The sequence below is a fragment of the Eptesicus fuscus genome, chromosome 16, assembly GCF_027574615.1.
Source record: "Eptesicus fuscus isolate TK198812 chromosome 16, DD_ASM_mEF_20220401, whole genome shotgun sequence".
Taxonomy (NCBI): domain Eukaryota; kingdom Metazoa; phylum Chordata; class Mammalia; order Chiroptera; family Vespertilionidae; genus Eptesicus; species Eptesicus fuscus.
In genome coordinates, this window is record NC_072488.1 from 30,581,358 (window position 1) to 30,605,833 (window position 24,476).

General features: G+C 43.1%; 1 protein-coding gene across 2 annotated transcripts in view; it reads left to right on the forward strand.

Annotated features, from left to right (window-relative positions):
- The window catches only part of EML6 (EMAP like 6), a 195,213-nt gene that overhangs the window by 47,915 nt on the left and 122,822 nt on the right, over window positions 1-24,476 (forward strand). For both annotated transcript variants that reach the window (XM_054728320.1, XM_008162130.3), the window contains exon 2: window positions 21,503-21,662. In XM_054728320.1, coding sequence (XP_054584295.1) covers window positions 21,503-21,662 — 160 coding nt within the window. The remainder of the gene's footprint in view (window positions 1-21,502; window positions 21,663-24,476) is intronic.

The following is a 24,476-nucleotide window of genomic DNA, read 5'->3' on the forward strand; positions in this document are numbered from 1 at the left end:
TGGCATTGTTTGCCAGTTATTTCTCCAGGCTGGTTTTCCTTCTCTAACTAGGTTGTAAGCTTCTTGCAGGCACAAGATTAGTACAGTGAGTCTCATCAAACACACATTTCCCTCACGTTTCCTGGGGTGAGATGAGTGTTACTCATTTGGCTTCAGAAGAGGCTGCTCCTGTGGAATTTGCATAATTTCTATTTCATTAACATACTTATCAGCAGGTTACAATTGTTAACAATAAAAAGCCAGCTCCAAAATCTAGATGAGATGCGCTCATTATGTAAATTTATTAAAAACATTGAGTACTAGATGAAGTTATATAAGTACATGAAACTATAATCTTTTTATGTGAGAAAGTTTAAGGAGATAAAGATTTCAAAAGATTCTGAAAAAGAAAAGGCAAGGATGATACAAAACCCATCTAGTGTATAAATAAAACCTCCAGTGTGTCCTATACCTATATGTGACAGCACTACATCTCTGTATCTCTATCTAATTTTGACCTGAAGAAATCCCCTTGGGAATCAGTCTGGTTAATGGGTCCTAAAATGACTGATGAGAGAGAAAATACCTCGTGAATTTCCCTGTTCTAGTCTGTCTTTACTTATTACACTGAAAGTAATACAATAGAAGCACAAAGAAGCTAAATGACCTATTTCTTGAGAGAATCTGTTTCTTAAAGGAGAAATTAAATATTCTCACTTCAGGTGGAATTCACATTTATGAAATTCGTGTCTTTTTGAAGAGCATTGAGTAAGTTGAGGGTTTTGTTTTTATTTTAGTGGCTTTTGGGGGTAAATCAATCCTACTTTAAATATACTTGGAGTGCTTACTGTTTTAAAGGAAGCCTTAATCCTTTTAAAATAAAAATTAAATATATTAAACATGCACACACACACACACACACACACACACACACGTAAGACTTAGTGTAACAGGGATTTAAGCATCCCATAAAGGTTTTGGGGATCCACACAGGCCCTATGTAGCAGAAAATTGCAGCTCTGTTGTGATGGCCTGAAGTGAATTGGTAGAACAAACCATTTTAGAGCACCGCCAGGGCCATATATGACTGAACGCTAATGCAGGGATAAGGGATTAGACCAGCGTTTCGAGCTTGTGTTGCTTTTCACCCTGAATGTTTTTATTTTAATTAATTCATTAGTTTGATTGTTTATATTTTTTTGCATAAAAGGGGGGATCTTCTTAAAAGGTAAACTCTGATCTTATAGGCCTGAGGTGGGGCCTGAAGCGTTGCATTTATAATGTCTCACCTGTTGTGACTGCTGCTGGTCTGAGGACCACGCTGAGCAGCAGGGGCTAGTGTAGAACAGTAGCAACCACAGGAAGGAGGATTCATATAGTCTGGCATGGAGACGTCTCTCTAACCCTCTTTTACCTTTAGTGATGTGAATAGTCACATCTTACTTTTTCTGCTTAGGACACACACACACACACACACACACACACACACTCACATTAAGGTTTTAGTTATATAATCCTATAGACTAAAAATCTGTAGGAATATTCTACATTAACAAAAATATCTTCCGTGGATAGAGATAGTTTTATTTCTTTTCCAGTCTGTATGCCTGTATTTCTTTATTCTTCCTTGTAGCACTAGTAGGACCTCTGGTCCAAAAAATGAGTAGAAGTGATTGAAACACATCCTTGCCTTGCTCTTCATCTTAAATGAATGAATTCAGTCTTTCAACATTATTTTAGCTACAGGTGTTTCGCAGCCCTTGATCAGATTGGGGATTTCCATTCCATCCTTAACTTGCTGAGAGTTTTGTGTGTATGTGTGTGTTTTTTCTTAAATCGTGAATGGGTGTTAAATTTTGTTAAATTCTTTTTCTGTATGTATTGTGATGATCATATGGTTTTTTCTGCTTTATTCTGTTAATCTGAAGATTTACGTTGATTTTTACTGTTATGTCACCCTTGCTGAAAGATGAAACAGAGGGCCGGAGACCATGGGATACCAGGATACAGGCTTTATTGGAGATCACCCTGCCGGCCGCCTTCCAGAGGAAAAAGAAAGCGTGCCGGGGGTTAAAGCACCTTTTGAGGGGAGGAAAGGAGGGGACTGGGCTTAGGGTACTCAGCACGCGCTGATTGATGGTTTCATGTAAGGTACATGATTAGGGACCTAAGGACTTAAGAATTGGGGGCTTAGGGTATTTGGCAGGTGCTGATTGGTGGTTCAATGTACAGTCCATATAAGGTGTTCAGGAATGTCCGGCTGCAGGTGGAGTTTACATCATACTCAGTCCATCAGTTGGGGGAAGGGAGGATCTATCACTTGCATGTTTGGGCAAACCCTACTTGGTTATACATTTCTGGGTTCAATTTGCTAGTGTTTTGTTAGGAAAATTTTGCCTCCATGTTCATAAGGGATATTTGTTTATAATTTTATTGTCTTAGACTTTGTCAAGTTTTGATGTCAGTTGTGCTGGCCTCATAAAGTAAGTTGGGAAGCATTTCCCCCTTTATTTTCCATGAGACTTTGTGTAAGACTGGCATTATTTCAAGATCGTTTTGTCTATTCTGGAGTCTTTACATTTCCATATAGAAGTTTAAATCAACTTGCTAATTCTATAAAATAGCCTGTTGGAATTTTGATTGGCAGTGCATTGAGTTGGTCAATGTCAGTTACAGTTCACCAATGAAACCATGTGGGCTTAGTGTTTTCTCTGTAGGGAAGTGTTTGGTTATGAAACTAATTTAGTATAAATAGGGCCATCCAGATTTCTCTCCCCTCCTCAGAATCATGGTAATTTGTGTATCTAACTCACTTTATACCCACACTCATTTCTCACCTTCCTGCAGTTGGTGGGTGCTCAAAATAACTTTCCTTGCATCTTCCTGGAACTCTGGAGAAAGAGATTGGTTTGGAGACAGCCAGGAGTGAATAATATTTCAGATGGACTACAGAGTACACGTGGGAGTAAGCATGCTATTTTAGAGCCTCAGATAGGAAGAAACTCGGGGAAGAGAGGAAGAGCCCCAGGGTGCAGCCACAGAGACAGGCTGTCTGCCATGGGACCACACCCCCCTCACGGGCAGTGTCCCTGGGAAATGGCGACTTTGTGCTTTTTGACATTGGCAAGCAAGTTCTAGAAAGACACTTAAGGCTTCACCTTTATTCTAACATACTTTTCATTAAGTTATAAGATATACACGTCTTATTATGTTTTCATTTCTAAGTACAATTTTTCATTTATAAGTCTACCAGTGATTTGCAATGAATTTTAAAGTCATTAGTATGAATTAATGCCTCAATGTTGTACTAATACGTTTTTCTAGACTTTTTAGTGGTGAGATGTCTGTTTTGACATTAATTTATAGAGGTGATTTTTTTTTTTAATAAGGAAAGCCAAAGGACCTGAGTCATTCTAATTAGATAAGTGTGCAGTCTCAATAGCACTAATAGAACTGTTTATTTTACCGACTTGAAAAGAAGACTGATGGTGTTACAGCACTTGACTTTCTCAATCAGTCATAGCTGTGACTCACTAATGTACCTTCCGAGCAGTTGGACTGGGGCCTCCATGGAAATGTAAGTCCATTTTTCCAGAAGAGGAAATACTTTTAGGGAGTGAAAATATGCCCCCCCCTCTCCATCAGTGAACCCTGTATAGACAGATCATATCTGTTATTGATAACTCTTCAGAAGATATGTCTTTGTTTAAGGATTGGGGCATTTATTCTTAAACATCAATAGATTTGTGGGGTTGTTTTTTTTTTAGAGAAAGTGCAAGGGAGGGAGGGGGAAAGACAGACACATTGATCAGTTTCCTCCTACACACACCCTGACCAGGGCCAGGAATTGAACCTGCAACCCAGTCATGCACACTTGACTGAAAATCAAACCCATGACCCTTCCATGCCCAGGCCAACAATCTAATCACTGAACCACACCAGCCAGGGAAACATCAATAGATTCTTTATTAGAAATCCAATTTATAATTTTAGTTAGAAATATATTGTCTTTATTTCATTTAAATGCACTCCTGTATAGTATTCAATACACCATAATGTCATTCCCCTGTAGACAGACCTAGTGTTTGCTTGCTTTCCCCTCCCTCCATTCCTCCCCTCCCTCCCTCCCTCCCTCTCCCTCCCTCCCTCCCTCCCTCCCTCCCTCCCTCCCTCCCTCCCTCCCTTCCTGTATAGCTACACCTTATGTAGATACAATCTCACAATATGACGTTGAGTGAAAGAAAGCAAGTTGTAGAAGAATATATATACATTGAGTGGCCAGATTATTATGATCTCTGAACGCATAATAATCTGACCACTCAGTGTGTGTGTGTGTGTGTGTGTGTGTGAGATATATATATAAATTAGAGGCCCGGTGCATGAATTCGTGCATGGGTGGGGTCTGGCTATCCTGGCCAGGGGAGGGGACATGGACGGTTGGCCGGCCTGCCTGCTGGTCGAACTCCTGGTCAAGGGGACAATTTGCATATTAACCTTTTATTATATAGGATATACACTGAGTGGCCAGATTATTATACGTTCAGAGATCATAATAATCTGGCCACTCAGTGTAAATATATCATTTAAATAAAATTCTAACACAAACTGCCATTCATGCATAATAAAACTAAATATTAAAAATAATAGGGAATATTGCTGAAACTGGTTTGGCTCAGTGGATAGAGCATCTGCCTGCGGACTGAAGGGTCCCAGGTTCGATTCCGGTCAAGGGCATGTACCTTGGTTGCGGGCACATCCCCAGTGGGGGGTGTGCAGGAGGCAGCTGATCGATGTTTCTCTCTCATCGATGTTTCTAACTCCCTATCCTTCTCCCTTCCTCTCTGTAAAAAATCAATAAAATATATATTTTTTAAAAAAATACTAGGGGATAATAAGGACAAAATTCAAGGCAGTGGTGTTTTCATGGGGCGGGAGGAGGAAGCGACTGGGGAGGGGCATGCAGGAGCATCTTTGGTAATGTGTTTCTGAAACTCAGTGATGACTTATAGTTGTTTATTTTATGTTTCTTCATGTCTCATATGCACACACACATATATATGAGTGTATATTTGCATTTATATGTTTGAAATATATTGTAATAAAAAGCAAGACGTTATTTTCTCTTGCAAGCCATGCGCTCAATGTCAAAATCATGGATTTTGGTGCTGAGAAGTAAAATAACCCTTTGACAAACTAGATTTTTAAGAAGACAAAAATTTTAATTGGCTGTTGGCATTTGGTAGATACTGAAAGAAGGATGGTTAAACTTAGGTCAACAAACAACAGCTCACAGCCCAAATCCATTGGACTGCCTGTGTTTGTATGGCCCCTGAACTAAGAATGGTTTTACATTTCAAATGAAACAAATACAAAGAAGAATAGTATTTTATGACATGTGGAAATTACATGATACTCAAATTTCGGTGTCCATAGGTGAAGTTTTATTGGAACACAGATGTGTTCATTCATGGATGTATTACCAGTGGCTGCTTTCACACGCCCCAGCAGAGTCGAGTAGTTGCAACACTTTGTGGCCTTAACAACTAAAATATTTACTAACTGCCCCTTTTCAGAAAAAAGGTATGCTGACCTCTAGTATAATGGAAAATAAATGGATGTTAGAGAGGTAAAATTAATTAGCTCTAACGTTTCAGAATCAGGCACACCTCACTTTGAATTTTGGCTCAACTCCTTACTACATGGAGCTCTCTTAACCTCAAGAGAAATTATTTTAAAAGAACAGTGCATGTGAAAATGCCTAGCAGACCAACTGGTACACATTGGGGACTTAATTGTTTCTTTCCTTTTGAGGTAAAAAATTCTGGCTTAAATTACCCCAAAAATCTGAACAAAATTTCTTTTTATTCTTTGCAAGTTTAACATTAGTCGTGTTTGGATAACTGGAATCTATAGGCTGAGCTTAGACATTCTGAGCCTCAGTTTCCCCATCTGTGAAGTGAGAAAAATGAGAACTGTCTTTCAAGGTTATGCTGAGGATGAACAATAACAATAGTTGATGCTGTTACTGGCACAGACCCCTTGCTCCCAATCTGGTTTCTTATGTGGTACCTTTCTCCAGAGACCATGCTGCTTATTTGAAACCCAGCCATTTTTTTGGGCTAGCAACAGAGCTGATCTCGAGGTCAGGAGTCCTGGGTTTTATTAGCTTTGCCAGTACTGGGCAATTCTGGGCACTTAACTACTCTAGGCTCCCCCCTCTACCCCTTTCTTTTCATATTTGAAGAAGGATCACATAGTTTCCTAGAATGATCAAATAGCTCAGAACTTAAGTGTGAAAGGTATCACTCACTATTCCATCAAAATGAGGCCTGAATTAAGGGGTGGCCTTTTGGCAGATTTATTTTTGGAGCACCTGTTTTAAAAATATGGACATTTTGCCCTGGCTGGTGTGGCTGTTGGTTGGATGTCATCCTGTACACTGAAAGGTTGCTGGTTTGATTCCTAGTGTAAGCACATGCCTGGGTTGTGGGCTTGATGGGGCATACAGGAGGCAGTAGATCAATGTTTCACTCTCACATCAATGTCTCTCTCTCTCTCTTTCTCTCTCTCCCTCTCCCTCTCCTTCTAAAAATCAATTAAAAATGACATTTTTCATTATTAAACACTAGTGGCCCAGTGCACGAAATTCATGCACTCGGGGTGGTGGTGGTGGTGGGGGGGTGGGTTCCCCCAGCCTGGCTTGTGCCCTGTCACAGTGCAGGAGCCCCACAATCCATCGCCCCAAAGAGGTAGGCCCTGCCCACCCATCCGGGGCTCCTCGATGGATTGCCCCAAAGAGGTAAGTCGGAGCTGAGGGAGGCCTGCAGACCCCCAGGTTGGGCCCATGGTGGAGGGGCCTTTCCATGCGCCTGTGGACCCTGCGGACCCCCGGCGCAGGCACGTGGAGAGGCCTTTCTGCCACGGCCCCACCCCCGTCCCCGACGCTGCAAGTCCCCACCCACCCACACCTGCTGTGCATGCAGCCTGCTGATTGGTGGTTACTGTGACGGCGTCCCGACCAATTTGCATATCACCCTATTATTAGTATATACTAGAGGCCCGGTGCATGAAATTCGTGCATGGGGGTGTGTGTCCCTTAGCCCAGCCTGCACCCTCTCCAATCTGGGACCCGCTCAAGGGATGTCCGACTGCCCGTTTAAACGGGCAGTTGGACATCCCTCTCACAATCCAGGACTGCTGGCTCCCAACTGCTCACCTGCCTGCCTTCCTGATTGCCCCTAACCGCTCTGCCTGCCAGCCTGATCACCCCCTAACCACTCCCCTACCAGCCTGATCACCCCCTAACCACTCCCCTGCCAGCCTGATTGATGCCTAACTGCTCCCCTGCCAGCCTGATTGCCCCTAACTGCCCTCCCCTGCAGGCCTGGTCACCCCTAACTGCCCTCCCCTGCAGGCCTGGTCCCCCCCCAACTGCCCTCCCCTGAAGGCCTGGTCCCCCCCAACTGCTCTCCCCTGCAGGCCTGGGTCCCCCCCCCCCCCCGCAACTGCCCTTCCCTGAAGGCCTGGTCCCCCCAACTGCTCTCCCCTGCAGGCCTGGGTCTCCCCCCCCCCCCCCCCCCACCGCAACTGCCCTTCCCTGAAGGCCCAGTTGCCCCCAACTTCCCTCCTCTGCTGGTCTGGTCACCCCTAACTGCCCTCCCCTGCAGGCTTGATCGTCCCCCAACTGCCCTCCCTTACAGGCCTGGTCCCTCCCAACTGCCCTCCCCTGCTGGCCTGATCGCCCACAACTGCCCTCCTTTGCTGGCCATCTTGTGGCGGCCATCTTGTGTCCACATGGGGGCATCCATCTTTGACCACATGAGGGCAGCCATCTTGTGTGTTGGAGTGACGGTCAATTTGTATATTACTCTTTTATTAGATAGGATAGAGGCCTGGTGCATGGGTGGGGGCCGGCTGGTTTGCCCTGAAGGGTGTCCTGGATCAGGGTGGGGGTTCCCTTGGGGCATGGGGCGGCCTGGGCGAGGGGCCTGTGGTGGTTTGCAGGCTGGCCACGCCCCCCGGCGACCCAAGTGGAGGCCCTGGTATCTGAGATTTATTTATCTTCTATAATTGAAACTTTGTAGCCTTGAGCGGAGGCCAGGGCAGGCCAGGAAGCTTGGCTTCCTCCATCGCTGGGGGCAACCCAAGCCTCCTGCTCTCTCTGTGGCCGCAGCCATCTTGGTTGAGTTAATTTGCATACTCGCTCCTGATTGGCTGGTGGGCATGGCTTGTTGGCATAATGGAGGTACGGTCAATTTGCATGTTTCTCTTCTATTAGTGTAGATGTTTTAAAATAATCCTCAGAAACCTCCACCACGAGGGTGCTTCCGTTATTTTTCTTAAAACTGGATTGTCTTAGAGGCTGGCTCAAGGACATATGTCTGACCTTGACACGTTAAATTTTCTCATGAGTCTGTTGGCTTTTGCCACAGCCTGCATTCCTTGCACTCTCACTCCAACCCGTGGCATATCAGATATATGGATGGGTGGGTGGATGGACCACCATTCTGAACTGAGTGAAATATTTTGGTTCCCAAGCAGTGTTGTGTTTTTTTTTATAACCTTTGGTGGATGAAAACAGATTTGGGGATGTTAGGGGAGGAAGAGGGTGTTAGCTCTACATGGTGGATGTGTAGGTCCTTGGCCCCAGTCCAGCTAAACCCCTTCTGGGGATGAAATCTGATCCCACTGCAAAGCCGCTGGAACAGGAGCTGGCAAACAAAGGACTCGCATTGCATTAAGGGTCGAGGAGCTGGAATAGAGTTACCCTGTTTCCTTCCTTTTATTTAGCCCTGGACTTCTGCTCTTTAAAAGTTTCTCATTAGAGTTGGAAATCATTTTCTATGACAGGTCTGAGAATATGCAGTAATGCAAGTGGGCGAGGTCAGCCAGGGCACAGAAGTGCTGCTTGTATGAATTCCCGTCACCGTCACTATTGGAACCCTGGCTTTAAGGAGGGAGTGTATTCATGATTCACTCCCCAGTGTGGTGCCAGGCTTGAAGAGGACCAGGCTCCATGCCCTGCTCTAAGGAGGGCAGGCTTGTTTTTTGTGGAATAATAGAACCTGGATAAAGCTCTTTCCCCCTATGAAACCATTTGTGCTGAACTAAAATACAAAGGGAAGTCAGGGACCTTGAATTAAGCTTGTTTGCAGTCCTCTTGGCTTTCAGAGACTCTTCATTTCTATTTAACATTTTTGCTGTACAAACTATTGCAAGGAATCAAATATGCAGTTTTTCAAAAACCAATATTACCAACATGATGACTTTTTTATTTTGTACTAATTTAGTTAGGAAGAAGTGAAGCCCTATGGATCCACACGTTATGCCATCCTTCTCAGAATGCCACTTTTAAAAATTGGATTTTGAATTTCTGGATAACTTTAAATAAATATTTTCTGAGGAACAATTAATATTGAGTACAAAACAGAATTATTCATGATCTTTCTTGTCTGTGGAGTCTGTGGAATTATATGCATGAAAGGCTCTTTCAATGTTTTTTCATCCATCTCTCTCAAATCTTTGGAGCTATATATGTTTACTTATTTACACATTCAACAAGTATTTGTAAAGCATCCAGGAGCTACCACTGTGCTCTTTCATAGACAATGATGGAGAGAAAAAAAAAACCCAAACTAAAATTCCTGCTTCTTGTAGCTAACATCCTTTAAAAATACTTGTAGAGTTAGAACTAATGATCCCAAGAAGAGAAATAGTGAGAAAAAAATAATCATTTCAGTTGTTTTCTACATCTAAAAATCAAAATAAGTGAATTATCACGTATTTGAGGTTTTCGATTTGGTAATAAATAATTTTAGTTGTCATGCTGAGGGGCCTTGTCACTTACAACTACTATTTATTGAATGCTCACTGAATCCCAAATCCTGTGCTATGTGTTTACATGTACCCCATTTGGCAGATGAGAAAATCGAGGCCCAGAGACACAACATAGCTTTTGACCTTCCTACCATCAGTAAATGGTAGAGATGAAATTCGAGCCAATGTAGGTCTGTAGGACTCCAAAGTCAGAATTCTTATATTTCACACATACCATCTCCAACCAGATCAAGAGCAGAAAATGAAATTGCAACATGTACTTGAACAAGATCCCAGATGGTGGCCAAATCCAGAAATCACAGAGTTCCCAAAAACAACGATATTGATATATTAGGCATCAGAAGTAAAAGACATGAAAATGAAATTTGATTCAACTAAGCCCGTATTGAGTGTTTCCTACACAAGGTGCAGTGCTGTGCAGTGTGTCTGGATGAAAGCATGTACATCTGAGTATATGTGTTTGAGGGTAGGTAGATGAGTGTGTGTGAGTGGGTGAGTGTGGGTGTGTAAGTGTATGTGAGTATATGTGCTTGTGTGTGTGTGGTGGATGGTGGCATTGTGAAATAATTGATAAATCAGAAGATTTGTCCTTGTAAGGCTCACAACATGAGAGATATGTGTTCAGAACAGGCCTAATTATGACTCTAGGTAGACTGTGATACATGCAGAGAAGGATTACAAAGTGATTTCCAAATGCTAGGAGGGACCCTAAGCCACAGCAGGAGTAGGGGGATTGCGAAAGAAGGTACAAACTACATAAAGACAACGCGAAGGCAGAGAAAACCTTGAAAGGGAAGGTAACAGGGGAAGAGGAATAAAATAAATAAAGGGGAGAAGAGGAGGTGCTAGTAACCAAGAACAAAATAAAAACCGAAGCTCCAAGTGCAAGGGTTGCCATAGTGGGGTGCCCTAGTTCTGGATGCATCAGTTCCATCAAGGTACCTTCTGTCTGGTCACAGTCAACTAAGTCAGTTAATTATATATGCAAATCTGACCTTTATTAGGAAAGAGCGGGGCTTCACTCAACTTAATGCATAGCCCTAGAATATATTTGAGCGGTTGGAGATTAAGAATGACAATAAAATGTTGGGCTCTTTCCTAGGCTCTATCTTTGCCTCATACCGTCAGCCATCCCAGACCCTCCTCCAGCAGCTTCAACTCCCCACCCCCGCCTCTGTTACCACTTGGGTTTAAGCATTTACCTTAGGCACCAATTGGTGAAGTATTAAAGTTGTCATCGTAATGCTTTGGATTTTGGCCCAGCTGGTTAGGGAATTGGTAAGTGTCAAAGGTTAACTCTATATGGTCAAAGAACCAAGGCAATCCTATATAATAAAGAGCTAACATGCTAATTAGACCGAACAGCAGAACGACCTTCCAGATGAAGCCGGGGCTGCGAAGGGCTGTAAGGACTGGCTGAGGCAGCTGGGGCTGCGAGGGCCGAGCCCCTTGCACGAATTTTGTGCATTGGGCCTCTAGTTTGAAGGTAATTATTTGCAGGCACTCATACAAAGCTATGCAACTCTGTAATTAAAAAAAAAAATCAAAACTGGCGACTTTTCCATTTAGGTGACCATTCAGATAGAGGAAGTACTTCCAGGGTTCTCCTCATTTTGGATTATTATAATCTCATGGGTGGGAAATATAGCTGGTTACCTCTCCCTGTGCATTTGACTGTCTGGTCACCAATGGAGCACTATTTAAAATGTTTGATGTCGAACATTCTGAAGAAATGGAAATGATAAAATCACTGAATTCAACAGTAGAACAACAGGCCCTGAAATCTTGTGGTTCAGTTGGCGTGATGTAACATAATTGTTAGGCTTGCCTTCCACCTTCCAGACCCCTTGATAATGTAAACTAGCAAATTAAGACTTACCCTGAAAATAACCGCATGCTATTCTGCAAGAGGAAGAATATTCCAAGAGCAGAAGGAATAGAGGTAGTAATGTTTTGCCATCTGGCAAAGCCACTAGACCAGATGGATTCACTAATGACTTCTCTAAAGTATTTAGTCAGACCTTCCTGAAACACATGACTGGCATATTTAATTATCCTAAATTAACAGGACTTCTGCCAAATATAAACCTCAATGCTTGAGTCATGCTCCTTGCTTAAAGAGGAGAAAAGGCATGAATAGCTCCAGAAAGCTAGGTTTCACATAGATCCCTTTCATTAGCGAACCGTCTCATTACTAAATTGTTGTGTTACAGTCCTAAGTCAGTATTTCTCCTTTTTCAGAGAATGAATTTTAAGACTAGTCATGCTGATCTAATTCACATTATCAGTAACAATTATACTTGATGAGAACATCTGGGGGTTGAGAAATCAGACATCACTTTCTCCAGCCTGCCTGTGGAAGGTTTCTAAACCATTTTTTTTTTTTTTGCATAAGGTAATCAATTTTATTTGGTTTTAACTTTTAACTTATACAATATTAGCACAAAAATAAAAAATTTACAGGCCTTACAATGAAAAAATTCACTTGCCCCATCCTTTCTGATCCCAAATCCATTTCCCAAAGAAACAATTTCAATTCTTATGACTATTCTTTCTGGTGAGTACCTCCACATCTCAAAACAATATGATAAATTGGTATTTCTTTTCTTTTCTTTCTTTATTTTTTAAATTCTTACCCAAGGATACATTTGCACTAATTTTAGAGAGAGAGAGAGGAAGGGGAATAGAACCCGCAACCTAGGTATGTGCCTTGACCTCGAATTGAACCCCAAACCTTTTGGTGTATGGGATGATGCTCCAACCAACTGAGCCGCCCATCAAGGGCCAATTGGTATTTCTTGACATCCAGTTCAGACATGATTAACTTTCCTTTTAAGCTACAAGAGGATGCATGGGGCAGGTAAGAGATCAACCAAACGACTTGTATACATGCATATAAGCATAACCAAAGGACATAAACAGTAGGGGGGTGAGGGCATGTACTGGGGGACGGGAGCAGGCAGGGAGAGGTCAATGGGGAAAAAAGGAGACATATGTAATACTTTCGACAATAAAGAATTTAAGTAAAAAAAAAGTTTAGACCACTAAAAAAAATAAAAAAGATACAAGAGGATGTAGCTTATAGATACCATTCTTACACTTCTTCCCTTCTTCTCCCCAAAGGGTTATTTTATTAGGAACCTCAGTACTATAGTTAATAGAGACTATAGTAAAATAATTAGGAAGCGATAAGTTTAGTATGTATTACCATTGTTTTTAATATGATTTATTTATAATTTTACTAGTGGCCCAGTGCACGAATTCGTGCACATTGAAAGGAAATTAATTAGAAGAAATATTTTAATGTCGCTATTTGCCCTTCCTCTATAATAGAAGTGTCAACCAAATTTATGATTGACAATGACAGATGGAAACACACACGTGCGATTGGTGCCAGCGAGAGCTTTATATGTATTGCACATGCATGAGTCAGCTTAGCCTTTTATATATATAGAATAAACTTGCTTAATTAGACCTGCTTTCTGATTTAGCTAAACTTTTTCCAGCCTAGTGACCCCAACTTCTCTTTCAGATAATTGTCAGCAACACAGCAGTGAATATCAACACAAAGCAGATTATTATTGTAGCTCATGCAGGGAGAACAAAGGGTAAAATATCTCACTGCAGCAGTGTTTGACTATATTCTGCACAGTGAGAAAACTCGAAGTCATTTTCAAGGTCCACCATTTCTTACTTCTTTTCAGTTGGGTCAAGTTTCTAAGCTTTCTAAATATCCCTTTTCTGGCTAATGAAAATAAAATAGGATTCTGCTGAGTCTCCTATCTACCTACTCCAGGACTTCTGTGAGGATCAAATGAGATGAGGCATGGGAAAACGCTTCACAGACATTTGGTTAAAGTGTGAAATGTTTCCACCTGGCTATAAAGCAAGTCGTGTTCCTGGGCTGAAGAAACTGCAAGGAGGCTAGTCGCTAGGGAGAGGAAGCCAGGGGTTGCTATGTGACATCATTACCCAGATGGTCGGACACTTAGCATATTAGCCTTTTATATATGTAGATGAGATATAATTTTTGACAGTGGCCATATTTGACAACTGATTCACAGAACTGCTAAAATTTAGCAGTTCTTGCTGGTTAGTCCAAGCTGGCTCCAGGATCATACTACCCATGCTTTGATCCCAGGCAGCCAAACCACTGTGCCCTTAACCAATCTTTTATGTGATAATAAGGTTTTGCTAGAATATAGCTTCATACCACTAGAGGTGGGAAACACTCAGCATGAAAGATATATTACCTTTCTTTATTTTTATAAATCACATTCATTCTCATTAGATGCACCACTCATCAAAGTTGTTGATGACAGACGACTACTCAACCGTTGATTTTCAGGGGCTTACACATTCAGGAACATGGCAGTGGACCGTGGTGGTTTGCCTGCATTGCTGTCACTTGTGTTCACCCCCATTAAGCCTACCAGGAAGGTGGGTCACCTTCCGTGGTGTCAGATGAGATCACAGTCCCACTGGTGGTACTCCAGGGCCAGGTGCAGCCCCAGGACCAGCAGTACCAGAGCACAAGCACCCCACCTGAGGCTGCACTCCCCAGGCCACCGTGTTCAAATAAAGCCTTCCTGTGCCTTTGTTCGCCTCACAGGTGAGCATCCACTGAGGTTGGACCATTCCCTCTTCAACCCGGAAAGCAAGAGCTTTCCCCTCTGCCCTCAGACTGTCCAGCCTCATCACCTGGATGTACTTATACCTCCAACACTGGAAAAGTGCTCTCAGGGTTATCTTCAGGGAAGGGAGGGAGAAGACTTTCTCATACTTTCCTGGTGAGACTATTAAGAATATATACACTGGGGGCATTGGAGGGATAAGGACACATATGTAATACCTTAATCAATAAAAAATAAAAATAAAAAAGAATATATACACTGCCAAGCCAGTGTGGCTCAGTGGTTGAGTGTTGACCTATGAACCAGGAGGTCATGGTTCTTCCTGGTCAGGGCATATGCCCAGGTTGTGGGCTCAATCCCCAGTGTGAGGCAAGTAGGAGGCAGCTGATCAATGCTTCTCTCTCATCATTGATGTTTCTATCTCTCCTACCTCTCTGAAATAAATTAAAAAATATAAAAATTATACACTAACATACAAAGTTATTACTGAAAGAATGCAACCTGGCAAAAATGAAATGAGGCTTTAAAAGGTAAAGTCAGAATCATTTTTGGAACAAGTACTCCCATATAAATTTTTGCCTTCCGGAATCAAGAATGATTAGTGTTGATTAATGTTTTTTGTTTAACCTCATATACAAGGCCTCCTCTTTCCATGGCCCTGTTCATTTTCATAATCTCCCCACACAACATATTTGGAAATCTTCCTGATCTCATCTGACATCAGAAAGGCATGTTTTTGCCCTCCTGGCATCCTGGAGAAACGAATCAATTTCTTCTCTTAGGCAGGGTGCTTGCTATTGCTATGGTAACAGAAGGGATTTCCCAATGGAACTAGATTTATATATACACAGAAAAGTAGTTCTTTAAAAACTTGATCCCTTGTCTATAGCCATGCGTACAATACAATCACTGCAATAACCTTAATACCACAGAAACTAGAATGACACCAACCTTCTCATGCAGGTGTGGAATGAGACCTCCATTGTACTGAGACCCTCCGTGAAAGGGAGTCGATGTTTCAAGTTTTAATATTAGGACGTTGCTGTTGTGACTATAATGCAATTTTTCTTAGAGAAGCAGAGATTTGGATTTACAGACTTTCAAGTGGCAGGTAGACTTAAAATATAAGTAAGTGGTACCAATACGTCCAGTCACAGAAAGACTCATAGTAAAGGATATGAAGGAAAGCCCAGAATAGGGTATTTTGTGTAATGGTGACATTTTCCACTTCTGTGATTTTTCTCCAAAGAAGGACACAATAGTTGGTCATTTCTCATGAAATCTCATCAGAAGGAATTCGGGGGTCAGGAGTCTTCCCACCACAGCCCCTTAATAGGATAAGGGGATCCACCCTCTTTTAATCTGTTGGCTGATCTAAAGGCATTACAGAAGGGTAGCTTCGTGTGTGTGTGTGTGTGTGTGTGTGTGTGTGTGTGTGTGTGTGTGTGTGTGTGTGTCTTTGTTCAGCTCACAGGTGAGGAGCATTCATTACCATATATGTATATATATGGCAGTGTATTTTCATACCTGCCACTTATATGCTTCTGAACTAAAATTTCAAAGGATGTTTTAGGATTAGACAAAAGCAGAGCCTGCTCAAAATGACTTTCTATGAAATTCTCGAATTCCTAGGTGAAGAGATGTGGGGGAAAGGGAATCGATACTTTGATGGTAGCTTCAACCCTGCTTATTGAATAAGTGCTTCAGCAACTCAGCAAGTGCCCCATTACTGATCCCTTATGCTCTTGCAAATGCAGTGATTAACATTGGTCACGTTTTATTTCACCCTCTCTTATGAGATATAAAAAGTGCTGTTGAAATGGTATGTCAAATTTAAAATGAAAGGAAATGCCCCTTGGCCGAGCTGTAGAAGATGCATGGACATTGTGTCACCCAGATGAAAGGAGTGGAGTTTCTGGGAAGCTGATGGGAAAGTAGCAGTTGGCCAAGCGAACAAAGGTTGTTTCCTGTTTTCCTTTTTCCTGACATGGACATGGATAAATACGAACATTATGAGTCATTTTAAGCAAATGTGTTGCATGCAAGCCAGAGAAGTGAGAAAAGGATAAATAGATAATTTTGTTAATGTATTCAAATGATGAAGGAGGAACATGGGTCAATGTGGTTTCATGGGCTGGGGAGAGATGATGTAAAGAACAGCATAAAGGAACGTCTGACAACCCCTTCCTCCCCCCCAAAAAACAACACTCCAAAACAATAAAAAAAAAAAAACCCACAATTCCAATATGAACTTTTTCATAAATGTGATAAATGTATGGGCTTTGCTATGAATGAAAAAAACAATAACCAGAGTGAAAATACTTCAAATCCACAATGGTATGTTTCTAGGTCACACTGCTAATTGAGTAACTTAGACTCATGATTATTTTGAAGACCTCTTTAAAGATTGGTTGAAAACTGTCTATTTCATTTCCCACTTCATTCAAGGAGCTGAGAAAAGTCAGGAATCACGAAATCTGGGTACTTCTGAATCTCAGGGATCTACCAAGTATCTCAAGTGTTTTTAGTTTATTTTTTAAAATTTATTGTTGAAAGTATTACAGATGTCCCCCAGTTTTCCCCCTCATTGACCCCCTCTATCCCTCATCTGCCCATCCCAGGCCTTTACCACACTATTGTCTGTGTCCATGGGCTATGCATATATGCATACAGGTTCCCCAGTTTCAAGCATGTTTAAATAGAAGCTTTGATTACAGTCTCTGGAATGTGTCCCTGACCATCTAGGGCAGTGGTCGGCAAACTCATTAGTCAACAGAGCCAAATATCAATAGTACAACGATTGAAATTTCTTTTGAGAACCACATTTTTAAAACTTAAACTTCTTCTAATGCCACTTCTTCAAAATAGACTCGCCCAGGCCGTGGTATTTTGCGGAAGAGCCACACTCAAGGGGCCAAAGAGCCGCATGTGGCTCACGAGCCGCAGTTTGCCGATCACGGGTCTAGTCAAATCCTCTTCTTCATACTCCCTAGCACTTCAGACCTGAGGAGGCTCCTTGGTGTCCCCACTGAAGATTGGATGGAGTGAAGGCCATTTCCCCAGGCTCAGGCTCATAGGCTGCCAAGCTCTGTGAGCTATCAACTCAGTTGTCCAAGCCAAAAATTCTGTCACCTCAGACATGCTCAAGCTTTTCCTTAGCTTCAAACATCCTAAACCTCTTTTTTCTCTTTCCCTTAAATATCCCTTGACTGGTCCTCTCTATCCCTCTACCCCTGTCTTACCTGACTCTCTCACCTCGTCCCTAACTGCCTGCCTGCCGCCTCTCCTGACACCCCTCACGCATCTGTGCTTCTCACTGAGCCTCACTGCTGCCAGGGCTACTACCTTCCTGAGACATGAGACTGTCCATGCTGCGTCCTGTAGGGATTGTCAGTAGCGCCCTAACTTCCCGGCCTGCTTCTAAGGCTGTCCCAGCCGCCCAGCTTGTCTGACCCACCTCGTTTCCTGCTGTTCTCTGTAAGACGTTAGCAGTGGGCATTGTCTTTGCACATGCATGCCCCTTGCACCTGGTCTTTCATATGAACTATTTCCACTAAAGTCCTGGGCAGCTGGCCGCTCCATCTCTATCCTGCATCTTTCTATGTCATTGTATATAGGTACTGACGTTTTATTATTTATTTGCATGTCTGTCCTTCCTCTTAAGCTGTGTATGTCTGTGTAATGCTGCACCTGACATTTCTTAGGTTCTTAAACAAGGGGTTTGTTGAATGAATGGATGGATGGATGGATGGATGGATGGATGAGCTGACACACATAGTTTGTCATAAGGTTTTCACAGATGGCTTCCATCCACTTTAATGAAACAAATATGGACTCCATAATCCACTTGTAATTTTCTAGGACATCTAGATGCCATCAAATACCAAAGATTCCCCAGCAACGTTGAGATTAGGAGGGTCCTTTTATGCCTTACTGGTCACCTCGCATCAAGTCTGAATGCTAAAGAGTTCTTACAACAGCAAAAAGTGTTAAAGCCTCTAGCATTCAACTCTTGTGGAAAAGCTCTGCCTTTATGTGTGCTACCTTTTTATATTACTCCTTAATGTAGAGATTTCCGAAGACTCATCTTCCAGCAGGCTCTTGTTAGACCCCTAAGGTAGATGTGGGCACCCAGGTGTTTCTCATCCCGGACTCCACTGCCAGCCCTTAGGAGTCTCAGAGTCGGGGCTTCCACTGGGGAGACTGGTCTCAGCAGCCGCACCTGGGGCCTCCCCGGATGCTCAGTCTCCCAGCCTATCCTCCCTCCCGCCCCCGCTACACAGCTGAAGCCACAGAGCGCACCTGCACCCAGTTTGAGGTCCGGGAAACCCCACCCCCTCCCCTCAGGCCCCGCCCAAGCCCGTGGGCATCCCTGCTGCGGGGTTGGCCCAGGAGCGCATTCCTGGTAGAAGGGCTTGGGCGCAGAGGCCCCAGTGGGGAGGGGGCAGCGCCCTGAGGCTGTTCTCCAGGCACCGGCAGCCACGGTCTCCGGGAACCGCTCCCAGACACCGCGCTGCCGCCGGCTGGGGTGTGCAATGAAGCAGTGCGCTTGGGCTGCTGCGGCCTTGGACCCCAGCAGAGGTTGGATGGGGGCCCAGCGGCCGAGCCAGAGCCCACACCGAAGCCCGGAGCCTTCGTCCTCCTGCAAGGTGATAGACTCGCGGCCCTCGCACAGTTCACCCACCCACCCCGCCGGGTTCTGGCCTTGGGGTCCGCTCCGCGCCCCCCCCCCCCAGCCCTGCTCCAGCACAGCCTTCAGGCCAGAACCTGGTCCCCAAAGCCCTGTGGCCAAAGCGCCCTGCACTGTGACTCTGACTTGGGGGTGGGGGGGAAGGCGACGCCTCAAGGAGGAGTGGGGTTTGCTTGGCAGGTGGTGTGAACCAGACACCTGACGCATCAAGGATGAGGGGCCCCCGAGAACCTGGGGCGCCCAGGTGTTTCCCATCCCAGGCCTCCTCTGCCGGCCCCTGTAGAACTCCAAGATCCCGTGAGTTCCGGGTGCATCTACAGAGGGAGGTCGAGGCAGCAGCTCCTGGGGCCTGGTCCCACCTCCCCTGACGCTGAGCCCATCCCTTCCCTGCACCGCCATTTGGGGCTGCACTCACTGCCGCAAAGGGCACCCTGCGGGCTCTCCCCGCACCTCTTTGCACCTGTTTGCCTAAATAGACCAACGTAAACCCGGCGCAGCACCCAGCCTGGACGGGAGAAGGCAAGTGGAGCAGGCCGTGGCCTCCGGCAGCGCCTGGACTGCGGACCTGTGCAGCGGGGGCTTGGGGACCCCCACTCAGCTCCAGGGTACACGGGCCCGGGGAGGGCCTGTCGGTGAGGAATGGCCTGGTGCTTGGTCCTCTGCCCAAGATGGCACTAGGTTTGGTAGGAGGCCCAGGAAGGGAGCACAGTGGGGTGAGGGCCACCCGCCACCCTGCGGTGCTTGGTGGCTGCGGAATTGTGGGGACCACACATGGAGCCAGGGGAGAACCAGGAGTAGTTCGTTTTTGAAAGACACACGGTAGCCACAGAGACACAGCCTATGCTGGTTGTGTCTACCTGAGGCCAGTCACACGGGTGATGGTGATGAAGAAACTTTGTGCCATGCTAAACGCTCTGTATCCATTATGTTCCCTATTTTTATGTAGCATCTTCATTTTTTAGCTGAGGAACCTAAGGCAAGGGAAATCAAGCAGTATGTTCAGAGGACCAGAGGTAGCAAGGGGCAGCCAGTGTGCAAATCCAGGTGTCTGATTCCAGAGCATATACCCTCACTAGATCACTAGAGGCCCGATGCACAAAATTTGTGCAAGGGGCTTGGCCCTTGCAGCTGCGGCAGCTTGCCTTGGCCCTCGAAGCCCTGGCTTCGTCTGGAAGGACGTCCAGAAGGTGGTTCGGCTGTCCGGTCTAATTAGCATATTACACTTTTATTATTATAGGTGCTGAAACGGAAAAGAAAAACACACACCTACTTTTGCTACTGGGTAAACAGTCATTTGCTAGTCTTCTTCTTCTTTTTTTTTTTCATATAGGTAATGCACTCTTTTTTGTCTTGTTTTAAATTTCCAATACCTGTTTTTAGAAAGGCACAGCTTCTTCACACAGTAAATTTAAAGCAGTGATTTCTCAGTTAGGAATCATCATGGTAACATTTCTCCCTCTTGACTGCTACAGATTCCTAGAAGTTGTAGTTGGTATTTGACAAAGTGTTATTTGGTTGGACTGCAGAGGGAAAAATGCTACACGAGCATAGTCATTAGTAGTTCTCTCGGTGTCATAGTAACTGATGCAAAACAGACAATTTCATTTAAAATACATGATCTATGGCAACAGAAACTGCACTTGACTCTGGACCCCTCCATGCTTTGAAAGCCTAATGAGGATGGTAGCCAGCTTCTGCAAGCAGGTTTAATTAATCCTGAGAAGAGCTCTTTCTCCTAGCAACAGCATTCCCCCCCCAAATTAAAGTCAAAAGCTAATTTGAAAGCTGAATAATATTTTCAAATCAGTAAGTAAATATCATGACATAAAGCAGTTATAGAACCTCATAGAATATTTTTTCAAATTTATTTATTGTCCACGAGTTCTTTCTCTTCCCCCCCCCCCTTTTTTTCTCAATCCCTCCACTCCCCTAACCCAGCCCACGCTGTCTTACAGCTGTCAGCCTGTTCTCTAGATCTATTTTGCTTGTTAGTTCAATAGACTCCACATATGAGTGAAGCCATATGGTACTTGTCTTAAAGAACATTAAGCTAAGTGAAAGAAGCCAGACAAAGACAAGTAGAAGATTTTCTAATCATAGGATTATAATCATAATAGTGTCTCAAGGTAATCAAGTGGGTAAAAATTAGATGAGATTATTGTTAAATTGTGCTAAGCCTCTTTTTTTGCCAAAGTTGAACATTTATATTTAGACCAGTTGGGTAATTAATTATTTGGTGAAGAGGGAAGTTCAGCTTTTTTCTTGTTAGATAATTAAAACGAGAAACACATGTGGATAAAAGGTGATTGGTGTTTTTATCTGTGCTCAGTAGGATGTGAAAAGAGGCCTTTTTCTTTTTCAGCCTTGCCTTACACCCAGATAAAACTCTTGTTGCAACTGGCCAAGTTGGGAAGGAGCCATATATATGTATATGGGATTCCTATAATGTCCAGACTGTGTCTATTCTTAAAGATGTTCATACACATGGAGTCGCCTGCCTGGCTTTCGACTCAGATGGACAGGTGTGTATCTTCTTCTGTTTTCATTTCCTTTAATGATTTCTCATAAGTCACTTAGAATTATAATGCACATAGCCTTTGGGCTTGGAAAGTCTATCAACCCTTGCTGTCTCCCCTTGGCAGCCTCTTAGAGTCTTCACTTGTTTGACCCTTTTCCAAGCTTGTGGCACTGACGCCAGTTCTGAATAAACCCATTTTGGTTCCCCCAGTCTCATCATCTGGTGAAAAGCCTCCAGAAAGAAAGTCATGAGCTCATGCTGCTCAGGCCCATCATGACTCAGCAATTCCACTTGGTCTTCCTGTTAGTTTCCTATTTGGAATGAGGGTTGGACCAGACTTTTCCCATAAACCTCAAACTCTGAGCATCACGTTGGTTCCCCTTGCTTTCAGAAGATAACATCCTCTCCTCATAATTCACCAAAAAAAAAAAATAAAAAAAAAAAAGTCTCTCTCACTCTTTCCCCTCAGGTCACTTGTAATAACTTCTCACTACCCACTTCCCCACAATTCAAGCACAATTCATGTGTGTTTATTAGTTTCTTTACAGTAACTCTGACATCCATCCTCTCCATCCCATTCTCTCTGCCACCATCTTTTAAGTTCCAAATCCATGTCGTGCCTGACAATTTAGGTACCTCTTAACTGGTCCACACAGTAAATTTCTTGATAATACATTTCACCAACAGAAAAAGAATGGTCAGAGAATTGGTTAAAAACAAGAAAAGCAAAAAATTGATCAAAGTCCACACTTTGTAGCTGGGCATTCTAGACTAACCAACTTTTCTAGCCTCATCTTCACTCTCCCCTGGTGGTCAAATTGGACAAGTCAGAGAGATTCCTCTACCACACCTTGCTCTTTTGCACCTTCAGACCCTTTCTCAGGCAGTCCTCCCCACTTCAAGTGCCCTACTCAGCCTCTTTGCCCCTGAAAGTAACTCATTCTTGAAGGTCTTGAAGGTCTTGAAAGAATGAGTTAGCCTTCCCAGAGCCCCCAACAGAGTGGAAATCTCGAGGGATCTTCCCCGAGTCCCACTGCATTCGCCTCCTTACTAAGGCTGTGCTTTTCTCCACTCTCCATGTTCCTAAGCTATCTTGACTCTTTTTTTTTTAACCCTCTATATTTCTGCCAGTTAATTTCTTCAATTTTTGTCAAATATCTGAGTCTGCGCTGTGAAAAGACCTGTCAAATTTTTCATAAAGGCTTGACCAAACTGAATTTGTGTGAAGTTCAGTGGATTATAGGACTTGACCTGGTTTGAGTTACTTTTTAAACAATTAACCTTTATATATTTGGTATAGTCTGCTAATTTGAGAGAGTAGTGATCATCATTCATTTTTTTCCCCTAGAATTAGACTCACTAAAACATGGACCCTAGTATATATGTTTTTTTAATTTATTTTAGTACTCTGTAATCTCATCTAATTTAGTCAAGATAATGCCTGCATTCCATTGTATATCCACATCTAAAGAGAAAAGGCTGTTTAGTGACATTTCTTCAAACTTGCCATTATTGGCTTCCTGACTAAATTAAATGAACGGGTCAGAATGCATGAGCACGTCCAGGTGTAAATGTATGCTCAGATGTACTCCCATGCGCATTCTCTAATCTGATTTTGGTTGTGTTTTTTTTTAGCAAACATTCTTTATCAAAATTGTTTCTAAAGCAGTGATTTTGAACCTTTTTCATCTCATGGAACACAAACTACTAAAATTCTGAGGCAAACAAAAATAATATATTTTTTTGCCCATCTGAGAAAAATAAAAGGTATTTTGATTCATTCACACTGAACGACCATTGTCATATTTTTATTTGACAATTTAAGGGAAAAGAGGTCAGTGCCCCTGACTAAATAGTCACATATTGCATGTTTTAAAAATTCTTGCAGCACACCGGTTGAAAATTGCTGTTCTAAATCATCACAAGAAAAATGTAACGTGACTGAGGAAATCAGCTTTAACTTTGAGGCTCCATGTTGCAGGGTGGGGGTAGGGGTGGACTTCACTGTCAGTTGAGAAGAATAACCTCCTGTTGGTTGGCCATGATGGATTTCCTGCCTTGCTAATGCCTATTGCTTCAGGTCTGCCTTATTCCCTAGACAGAGTCCACGGGAATCAAGTGATATTTAGAAAATGACAAATGACCCATCCCCTCTCAAACAACAAAAGGCAATATAAATGCTCCTCAGGTAGCTATGGGGTCTGTCACTACAAATGAACAAAATAGATTCCATTTGGCTTTTTCCTCAATCAAGAAATGTGGATTTTACTTTAGTGTCTATGTTTATGTTAACTGCTTTTTCTGTTTTTCTTTTTTTTTTTTTTAAAGAAATAGAATAAGCTGAATGGAATTCACCCACTTTGAATTTTCTTATATGGATAAAAATAAAGAATGTATTAAAATCATTTCCATTGCTGGAACACTCAATTAAAAATTACAGCAAAGACCTTCTTTCATAAAGGCACATTTAAAAACCTCCAACTATGTATTTTTAATACTAAATATTCCTAATGGGAAGTCATTTATAGTAAAAAAAAAAACACACACCTGAATAATCTCTGCATACTAACGTGTACATATAGTCATACATGGCCATGTATCATTCCATACATTCGCACTCTTACATGCACACTCAAATATGCCTGATGAAATACATAAGCTAGGACAGTGGTCGGCAAACTCATTAGTCAACAGAGTGACAAACTGCGGCTTGCAAGCCGCATGTGGCTCGCGAGCCGCAGTTTGCCGACCACTGAGCTAGGATACTCTTATTCTTGGGTAATACTATATTTTTAAAACCCTTGGACTTACATTATTT